An 11016-nucleotide genomic window follows, 5' to 3' on the forward strand; every position below is an offset into this window, starting at 1 on the left:
AAACTTGGAAATGGATTAGAAACCCATAAGAAACTTATTGTAGCAAAAGCAAATCATATTTGTGTTTGCTTTTGCTACAATTTTATGAATTTTTGTGGAAACAAAGAATAAATTATAAGTTAAAACACAGATGAAAAATTCTATTCCGCTGTCAAGCGAGAAGAAAATCAATAAAATGGTTCCATAAATGGCTGAGATATGATAAAAAAAAACTAGGAATACGTGGATTTCTTATTATATCTCGAATACTTAGTTATGCACAGAGATAGTATGTCTATCAAATAATAGGTATTTTTTTTAAATATTTTAATTTAAATGATAATGTATAATGTACAATCGTGCGATTTTAGAAAATCAGTTTTTCGTTTATTATTTGGAATTTCGATGGGATTGCATTATGAAAACCAAACAGCATGGGCAAAATATTGATTTATAGAAATCTGTTCAAATCTCGCTGATAAACTCATAGTATTCTCAGGATAATGGGCATTCCTCTTTATTTATCAAAACGTTTTCCAACAATTTGAATTTGTTATAAACCAGAGCTTCGAATTGATTCAAATTGAACTTAATTCAATAAAATCTTAATTCGGAATTAAAAAGTGTAAGTCATTCATTTCATAAGGCTTTTATTTAAATAGGATTCATTCATTGTTTTAAAAACTCGAGCAGAAAGAGTCGACACTCATAACAATTTTCATTTTTAAAGGAGGACTTTGATGATATCTGGAGCCATAGAATAAACACACATAGAACGGAAGGAGAGAGAAATAGCAATGGAAAATATTACTATCTTTTCACACATACGGGTGAAACAATAACAAAATACATGCCAATACATGATTCTCATGAATTAGGGTTTTTACCTATCTAGTTGTCTAGTATGCCTGGAACTGTAAATCCCTTTAATATTTAATATGAAAACAAATGATTTATAAACAGACAATTAAACAAAAACTATCTATTACTTAATCAATAGGTTTTCTTTGCAAACGAATTTATTCATTCTTAATATTGTTAAATAAAAAAAATACAAAAATTCATCTCTCATTAAGCATTTTTTTAAATTGGTATAATACATAACTAAAATAAAATATTATTGATTATACATACTATACATTTACCACATAAAAAGTCACTTTTATACTACCATAACCTTATTAAAAAACAATTTGTTATATTCAATAAAATGAAAAAAAATATCCGTAATAATATTAACAAAATATATTATCTGTAATTCTTGATCATGATTAGTAGTCATTTCAATTTGTTCGAGTTTTTCTGTACTTTTTTCCAATACTAAATTGAATGGCTACTTTTTTATCTGGATTTTTCAGCGATTCCTTAGGAACCATGGAATAAGTGTATGTACCTAACGTGAATATATTGTATGAAATAGGAGTCTTGGAGCCTGTAATTGCTAAAAGTTATTTATTAAATATAACGGTTTTTAAATCTTTGCACAGCTTATTTTAAAGCATTCTGTATAGTTTATCTGCTTAACTGTTATGCGACCTATTAGTGTACGTATGAGACCAACTGATGTACAGCAATTTTTGTCATGAATTTAATTGTGAAATAATCTAGGAATATGTGTAAAAATTAAATAAAACGGTATTTTTTTGTACAGTTGTTCCGTCACCTGCACATCAAATTTTTACTGCAGTCGAACCCTGCATTCATAAAACAACTCTGCTTTTAGTTACTATTGTGATTTATTATTGTGAATTGTTACTGTTTGATAACAGTGATGGTAACATGTGTCCCATAAATGATTAGCAATTGTAAATTTAAGTTATTAATGCTATGTTCACACTTGGGCTTTTAAACGCGTTTAACACTGCAGCCACACGATCAAGTTTTTCTTGATAGTCTTTTACATATACTGTTTGTTAAAATTTATAAAAATTGAAAGCGGTGACGTAGGCAGCACGCAACTTGAAAACAATTTTAGTACAAATTGGACATAAAAATGTAATCAGCTGTTTTCTTGAATGAAAAATTGAACACCAACTTGAATGTGAAATTGAATGCAAGTTCGTTTCAATTCTTAAAAGTGTGAGTGTATTAGTAAAAAAGTGTGAGTGTATTAAAACTTGAAAGGCAAAACTTGATCGTGTAACCCCCAAGTAAGCAAAATTTTGATTAAGTTAATCAAAGCCGTTCACATTACATTTGAGATGATTAAGTTGACACTAAAATGATTAAGTTGACAAATAAAAAACAACAAAACAAATTTATATTTCTTTAAGGCCAAATTTCTTTTTCTGCGCTTTACATTTTTAAAATTAAAAATATTACAGAAATATAAATGTTGATTTTCCATTTTCTTTTATTATATTTCTTACAATTAAGATGCTAACTGGCGAAGTTTGTTCGGTTATATTTAACAGCAACTTTGTTGTTAAATAGTGTCAGTTAAGAGTTAATCGTACATTGTGAAATTCAGATTAGCCTAACTTGCGGTTAAAGTTCACGTTAACATTTAATCGTACATTGTGAAAATGGCCGTAATAAATATGAAAATAAATACTTTATTAAAGATATCAGCAGATTATTTTAAACTTTTTAATTATGAAATTGTGAACATTGGTGAATTATTTAAGGTTTTTTAAGGAAAAAAAAACTTCTGTCAAAATTTATTTATCGGTACTACACTAAAAGGTGGCCGATGCTACATCATCATCAGTTTGAGGTATGTTCAGTTGATCCTACGTTATTAATGAAGTGATTAAGATTTAATCATGTTAATTTGAAGTGATTAACAAATCATTTAAATGTATGGATAATCATCTCGATTTTAAAGTGATTAGAGCTTAATCACGTTTGAGATGATTAACTCTGCAAATGTGAACATTGTATAATGAACATTTTACCTATACAACGATAAATTATTATGTATTTGGCTAAAATTGAACTCTAATTCAGCGCAGATATTTGGCCGAACGAAATCGTTTTCATCTCCTGTTCTTATATTTTGAAATCTACAAAATTCGAAATAAAAACCATCTTGTCAACATGTTTTTATTTATAAATTAAAATATCGTTAGCGAAATAACAGCAAATACAGTTACCGCTAAGCTTCCGTTATCGAAATAACTGCAGTTGTTGTAGCAGCAGTGATTGCTGAGTTGACTGCCTTTGGTCGAGTGAACTCGGGTCATTCCGGTAGGTAGAAACGTCTGTCGTGGGAATGATATCGGATCGGTTGCCAACCATGCTTTATAACTTCTAAACCAAAAGATTTACGCGAAATGCATATTTATGCCAACGAAACATACAATTTTAAATACCGTGTGAATTTAACTTTTTCTGTTTACATAAAACATATTTATTTTTAAAAATTTAGAACTAACTCTAATTCAAAAAATTTGACAGTTAAATGTACAAAAAAAATAATCAGTTGTTTAACGGAACACACCTTATAAAAATACGATGTACAAAAACATAATCAGCTGTTTGACTGAACATACCTTGTATAAAATCAAGTTGTTTTTGGGGGGTGACGAAAATATTACAAGTCAAACACAAAATCTAAAATGAAAATTAAAAGAAAATCTGCAACAACCGTCTCAACATGAAAAAGAAGTGCAACCGAATCAAGTCAAAAGACATTCAAACAACTAAATAACAAACCTGTATGATTGCAACACAGCTGCAGCAACTTAAGAAGTGAAAACAAGGAAAACCACCACCAGTAAACAAATTCGTAACAAAACAAAAATAAACAAATTTCCACAAGCAAATGAAAAAGTCTGGTGCTGTTGTTACAACGGAAACCTTTGAGTGAATCAATAATTTATTTATAAAACATTTTTTGTTTGCTTGTATGTAAAGAAATTTCATAAATATATATAAAACAAATAGTTAATTGTTGCATAAAGATAGAGGAAAAAAAAAACATGAGAATTCGCCACAGTGAGGGGAGTAGTAACTACAGTACTACTGATACCAGCAGCAGTGATGAAGATGCTCAACTAAAAAAATTACATGCACGTATGTGCGGTATTGGTCATCAGAAATACAATGACATCGTTCCCAGGTGAGATTTATTTACATTATCTGGGTGTGCGTGTATTTGGTTATGCAGTTATGTGCTGTGCCATTGGACTTTGGCAAATAAGTAGTGTGTTGTCATAGTTTTGGGAAATCTATTCAAACCATTAAACACGTAATTGTGTTAAAAGAGTCAAAAGTTATTAAACTGATAAGATAGAAAGAAATGTTAAGAAACGAGTGCCATATTGTGAACTTTTGAAATCAATAAATGTATTGTTTGCAGCAACAAGTTCATCATTAGTGATGATAACATACACATCTGCTCAAAATAATAGATACACCAAAATTTATTTTTTAAAAACGAAAAAAAATAATGGTATATTGTAAAATTATAAAAAAAATTCAGTCGATTTTTATTTATAGTTAAAAGGAGAGTAAAAAACAAAAACAAAATATTTCATAATTAATAATAAATATTATAAAGTAAATTAAATTTCTTAAATTTCGAAAAATTTGGTGCTCATAATAATAGATACATTTTTAAAAATTCTTATTAAACAAAAGCTAATAAATTTTATCTTAAAAAAATTAGTTTATTATTAAAGTAAAGCTAGTATCCAGTATATCCACCTTTGTTTTGTAAAACTTTCTCCACTCTTCTGGGCATACTGGATATCAAGTTCTGACACTTCTCCAATGGAATCTAGTACCATATTTTTTGCGTTTTCTCCCATAAATCGTCTTTATTTTTGAAAACTTCCTTCGAAAGCCTTATCTTTAATTCACTCCATAAGTTTTCTATTGGGTTTAAATCAGGGGATTGGCTGGGCCAGCTTAAAACAGGTACGTTATTCTCCAAGAACCAGTTTTTAACTAATCTTGAACTATGTTTTGGGTCGTTGTCCTGCTGGAATGTCCATATTAATGGCATATTTTCCGATGCATATGGAAGCATTACGTTTTCCAATATGTCTCTATACCCACTAGCATTCATGGTATCTTCTATTCGGAATATCGGACCAACACCATTCCATGAAAAGCAACCCCAAACCATTATGTTTCCCCCGCCATGTTTTACCGTCTTTTTTGTAAATTTAACGTGGAATTCTTTTCCTTTTGGTCGGCGTACATTTCTTTGGCAGTCGTTTCCAAACAAATTTATTTTTGTTTCGTCGCTCCATAAAATATTTCTCCATTTTTTTTTCGCCTTCACACCCGGACCATTGTAAGTGCTCTTTAGCAAATTCTAATCTTGTCTTGATATTTTTTTGGCGCATTAGTGGCACTTTTCTGGCAATTCTTCCCGGCAATTTAGCTTGTAAAAGACGACGACGAACTGTTTGTGGACTGATTTCGTTACATAGCTCCGCAGAAATAGCTTTCGATGATATGAAAGGGTCTTTTTTAACCATAAGGACGATCCGCCTATCTGTTTCTGGACTGGTTTTCTTTGGTCTACCGCGAGTTTCTCTTTTTTGTTTTTTAGATAAAGCATTTTGGACAAAATGTAAAGAAATTCCTATGCTCTATGCTATTTCCCGTAATGATTTTCCTTGATTTCTCATCGTTTGAACAATTTTTTTCTCATCTTCGGTACAATGATGATTTCGTCCCATTTTCTTCAAAAGAATCCTATTTTTTATAAAATTGTTGCTAAAATTTAAATTATACTTACTGTTTCACGTAAATAGGAACAAAAAATTGCACAAAAAAAAAATTGTATATAAACAAATTACAAATTACTGATGTGTATCTATTTTTATGAGCAAATAATTTTTTGTAATTCAAATAAATTCGTTTTTAAAAATCAACATGAAAGCAAATAGTTGCCAGATTTTTGACTGACATGACATTGCCAGATAGAAATTTTAATAATATGATGTATTCTTAACGCTTGCGAGGAAATTTTCAATGTTACCGAAATTTAAATTTTTTCCAATTAGGTGTATCTATTATTTTGAGCAGATGTGTACATATGTTAGCATTTAAAATACCTTAAGAAATATTGGTATATAACATGTTTATATAGTATCCAATAATTGTTTTTAAAATCACTTTTTAAATAAATCATGAAGAATATAGTGAACTTTTTAAATACTTGAAAGAGAACTTTGAATTATACATAGAGACGAGACACTCCGAGTTAGGTTTTTGACAATTATGTTTCGTCTCTATGTTATCCTATGGTCTTATTCATTCTCAAATTTTTATTTTATCTAAGGTTTATTATTAATTTTATTAAACAAAAATTCTATACAAAATTTGTTTTATAAACCTGTAATAAAATTTTAATATGAATAAGAGGGTTAATGCTGAAACCGATCTGCAAAGCTTAATTCGTGGTATAATTTCGAGTCCGTATTTTGCGATCTACAATCTCTTATGGGATTGAGATCTGGCGATTAAGCTGGACACTTCAAAGCTTGTACCTCATTGGATTGTATCCACACGGTTACAATCCTAAAGGTGTGTTTGGGTTCATTGTCGCGTTGAATTCTATGGACATATTGTCCATAGCGAATGGATCTGTCGACTTACAAATATTGTATGTATTTGAATTAATTACATTTCTGTCGCGACCAGTACGACTTTTTAGAAATAATAGTGGCCGATAGCTTCCTTTCCACTGCGGCTAATAGTTCGAGAACTAATTTCCAATTTTATATTATTTATTATTCACCAAAAAATTTTCCCAAATTTTTTTCCACTTTAAAATCTATTTTTCACAGAAAATAGTTTTTAAAGTTTGTCTTAAAGAATAATTTGGATAAGGATATATAAGATTTCAAAAATGTTTATTTTATTCTTCTTCTTGAAGGGATTCGCAGTGGAACCATGAATCTCGATGAAAGATAATTGTTTTGTTTTCCTTAATCGACATTATAAATCCAACTGAAAATAGTAGATCGCAATCTTACAAATCAATCTTCAGATATGCGTACCATTGTGTTTATAGAAGAAAATTTAGCTTCAAAATAGAAGATATCAAAACTGGAATTTTATGCTGTAAATTTACTGGAGCTTGATTTGGATCAATGGCTTTCTATTATTCTTACATCTTTAAATTTCACATTTTTAGAACAATAGATTTCAATAGATTTCGTGCTTGTGCCAAAAAATCTTAAATAATTATATTAGAAATTGTGACCAGTATTTTTATAACATACATAGTGATCTATATTGTTAAATCTACTTAGAAAGTAATTCTAAAATGATTAGTAGGTGGACATGGAACTATCAATTTTGATGTTGAAACATACGCACAATACACTGCCCACCTAGGTAGTTAAGAGAAGAAATATTTTGCAAACCAAATAATTTAACAAAATCATGTATTTTCATATTTATAGACCCCGTGCTTCACCCGGATATTGGCTCTGTTGTCTTTTACCATTAGCCTTAGTCGTTGGCCACTACACCACAATCAGAAATCAAACACAATGTCCAGACATGCCGGTAAACTACAAAATAGTCACAATTATTTCGGTGGCTTTATGTATACAGACAATAAGTTTCTTTGTATATCTCAATCTACAAGCCAAATTGTACAAATGGTTGATTGTGTTTATACCTTTCATTTGTGGCACCGGTATATTTAAAGTATTTTTAAATGAATCATGGACCTGGTCTCTGCTCTGGACTCTAGCTGCTACCATATTCTACCAAAGATGTTACATACTTGTCATGCGCTATATGCCCATGAGTTTTACATATGGCGAAGCTTCGATATTAGTGCAGGGTATTTTACTGTTTGCAATAAATTGTATGTTGATATTGAATGGGTGGTTGTGTGAGAATGCACATCATGTTTTTGGTGACTTAGCTAATTTAAATGTTATTATGATGGTAAGTTGTTATCATATATAGAATAAATTCACGCTTTATGCTAATTTTTGTATGTTTCTATTTTCAGTTTGCATTACTTTGGCTTTTGGTTGTTTGCATTTTATTGGCAGTTTTTAAATGTTTACGTCAACCTTTATTGTTTTATCCATTAATGGCGATTTTTGCTCTTGGTGCTACTTTATCACCGGTGACGAAGCCATTACCAATAGTTTTTCTATTCAAATTTATATTCAGAGACTCTAAAAGGGTAATAATTTACAAAATAACAAAATCTGTGTTCTTCTTTTCATGCAAAAATATACTTTTCATCTTATTTACAGCTCTACATCATACTTTTCTATTTGGGTTTGGTGGCAGCAACAATATTTGTTATCAGTTGGCAGTTGCGTCGTAATACCAAACAAGCTTCGACTCGTGTTCGAAAAATGTTTCATTTACTAGTGGTGCTAGTTTATGTACCGGGCCTTCTATATGAATGCGCATTTCTTTATATTGCATCGGGAGTGGCACTAGCTCTTATGGCTATATTTGATCTCTTAAGAATATTACGCATGCCACCATTTGCAAGCATTTTAGAAAGTGCCTTCCATTCGTTTGCCGATGAAAAAGATGCCGGCGTTATAGCATTTACGCCATTTTGTTTGTTGATCGGTTGCTCGATGCCCATGTGGATTCTACCCTGTCCTTGTTATCGAAATGACTATGGATTGAATCCAAAACTGTTGCCATTATTTTCTGGTATTTTAACTGTCGGCTTTGGTGATACAGCGGCCAGTGTGATTGGTTCGAAATTTGGCCACACTAAGTGGAGAAGTGAGTAATAAATGAATTAAATTCCTTGGGATATATTTAAAATATGTGTACAAATTATTTAAATATTTCCAGATAGTTCCCGTACATTTGAGGGTTCCCTAGCCTATATTGTAGCCATATTAACACCAGTTGTCTTATTATGTCTACTCGACTTGATGGCCTTGACTTCAGTGCAATCCTTAATTTTAATTTTAGCCACCATTATAACGTGTCTTGTAGAGGCCCGCACTGATCAAGTAGATAATTTAGTGTTGCCTTTAGTATTTTATATTATTGTTAGTTTAGTTTGAGTTTATTCTAACTATGCCTATTCATTAATTAGAAAATGTATGTATTTAAATTTACATTCCTATTTGCCGTGTAATACAAGACTTTGTTATTGTTATGAGATTGTCTTTAAAGACTTTATTTTACATTTTGTTAATTTTTATTTATTTAATAAAAGAAAAATTCTATATTTAAAAAAAAAAACTAAATTTTTCAATATAAATGTGATATTAATGGGTATTTTTATTATTATACGTGAGTGGCGAGGGTATATATAAGTTTGTCATTCCGTTTGTAATAATAAGATAGCGGAGTCGATCTGTCTGTCTGTGGAAATCAACTTTCCGAAGCCCCCAAATAACTTACATACATTATTCATACATCAATATATCGGAAATTCTGGCTCGGTTGCTATTTAAAATCCACAAAACCGGGACAACCTCGGTTTTTGGCCTATTTTTCATCTATATCTGGATTACTAAGTCATTAATATAGACAATATGGATATGTAATGATAGATATTTCAATGTTCATTGCAACGAGGTATATAAGGCTATAGTAAGTTGGACCTACAATGGGTCAAAATCGGAACAAATATTTTTTAACCCGATTTTTTTTTTCATGAAAAAATGTTTTTATCATAAATTCTTTTTACAAATTAAAAAAATATATAAAAAATTTAAAAAAAAAATTTGGAAAAAACTTTTTTTTTAAAAAAAATTAAAAAATAATTTTTAAAAAAAAAAAAATAAATAAATGTCCAATTTAGTAATAGAGCCTAATTAATTGTCTATTTAATTACAAATATATTTCAATATATCTACTGTTTCCGAAGGATCCATGCATCGTATACAAATTTATATGTCTTTCATATACACATTTATGATTTTTTGGCTATTCAAGACTTTTATTTGAAAATAATTGATTCATTGTTGAATTAATTCATAGTAAAATTCATTGAAATCTAATTTTTACTTCAATATTCTCAATTTGTTTTTGTTTTCTTTTAAATAATTCACAAAATGTATTGAAAAAATTGGCCAAACGCGTTCTTGGAATAAATTTTAATTGAAGTAATACGAAAGCTTTTTTGTAATGGATTCGAATTAAAGAAAACATGAATGACTCAGTAATGAATTAATTCTCAAAGGAATGAATTCAATTCATTTGATGTAATAAGGAATTAAGCCAATGAATTAATTCGTATTTGATTTTGAAAGTTTAATTTACAATTCATTCGTTGAAGCCATTTTTCAGGCAAGCGGAAGATATGCTCAATGGATCTAGCTTAATGTGACCACAAAAAAACATGTTTCCTACTTCAGATTAAATGTTTATTTAATTTAAAAAGTTTTTAACTAGTTATAATACATCCAGTGTCTTTAGCGGAAAACCAACCCGCAAGCAATATAATATTTATAAATTCTTTGAAATCTTTTTTATGTGAGACCCAACTATGAATGGTTAAAACAGGACAAAGGGTTGCACCAATAAAGTAAAAAAAAAAAATTAATAGAAGCTAGTTTCAAGGACTATATAAACTTTGAAGCATTAGTTTCTATGTTTTTAGTTAAAGGATAAATTTCTTAGAAATTTCGAAACAAAAATAGAAAACTAGAAGTCCAATTAAAAACATGCAAGAAAGTATATTCGATCAACCCAATCATATATGTAATACCATACACTGGAATATCCAAATTATTATTCTATTAAAATTGCAATCCTTTTTTTGTCGTGAGTGATTCGGTAGTGGGCCTTATACATCCTGAAATTTTGGCTTGTGATTTTTTGCTATATGAAACTTATTTCTGTTAAATTTTGTATTGGACTCAAAGGATAAAAAATAAATAAAGTTTATTTGAATTCCAACATTTCGGAAGTGGGCCTTATATGGAAGTTATGACAAATTATAGACCGATCGTCATTAAATTAAGTCTTTTGTGTTATGTCTATATGAAACTTATTTCTTTTGAATTTTAAGTGGGTTCCAATATTTTTATGAGAAACGTACATATATGTGGTGGAATTTCCTTTATGACAAAAAACGGCTATTTCAGGAGGACATTTATATGGGGGCTAGGAGAAATAATG

At 29.6% G+C, this 11016-nt stretch overlaps 1 protein-coding gene across 1 annotated transcript; it reads left to right on the forward strand.

The window, feature by feature from the left end:
• Positions 1–3496: 3496 nt before the first annotated feature.
• On the forward strand, positions 3497–9134 carry Dolk (Dolichol kinase). Its single transcript, XM_065513565.1, has 5 exons — positions 3497–4042; positions 7350–7845; positions 7913–8092; positions 8166–8658; positions 8731–9134. The coding sequence occupies exons 1-5, from the start codon at positions 3903–3905 to the stop codon at positions 8946–8948; spliced, it is 1527 nt and encodes a 508-aa protein (XP_065369637.1). The 5' UTR covers positions 3497–3902; the 3' UTR covers positions 8949–9134.
• The last annotated feature ends 1882 nt before the right edge of the window (positions 9135–11016 follow it).

This window comes from Calliphora vicina, chromosome 5, assembly GCF_958450345.1.
Source record: "Calliphora vicina chromosome 5, idCalVici1.1, whole genome shotgun sequence".
NCBI classification, from domain to species: domain Eukaryota; kingdom Metazoa; phylum Arthropoda; class Insecta; order Diptera; family Calliphoridae; genus Calliphora; species Calliphora vicina.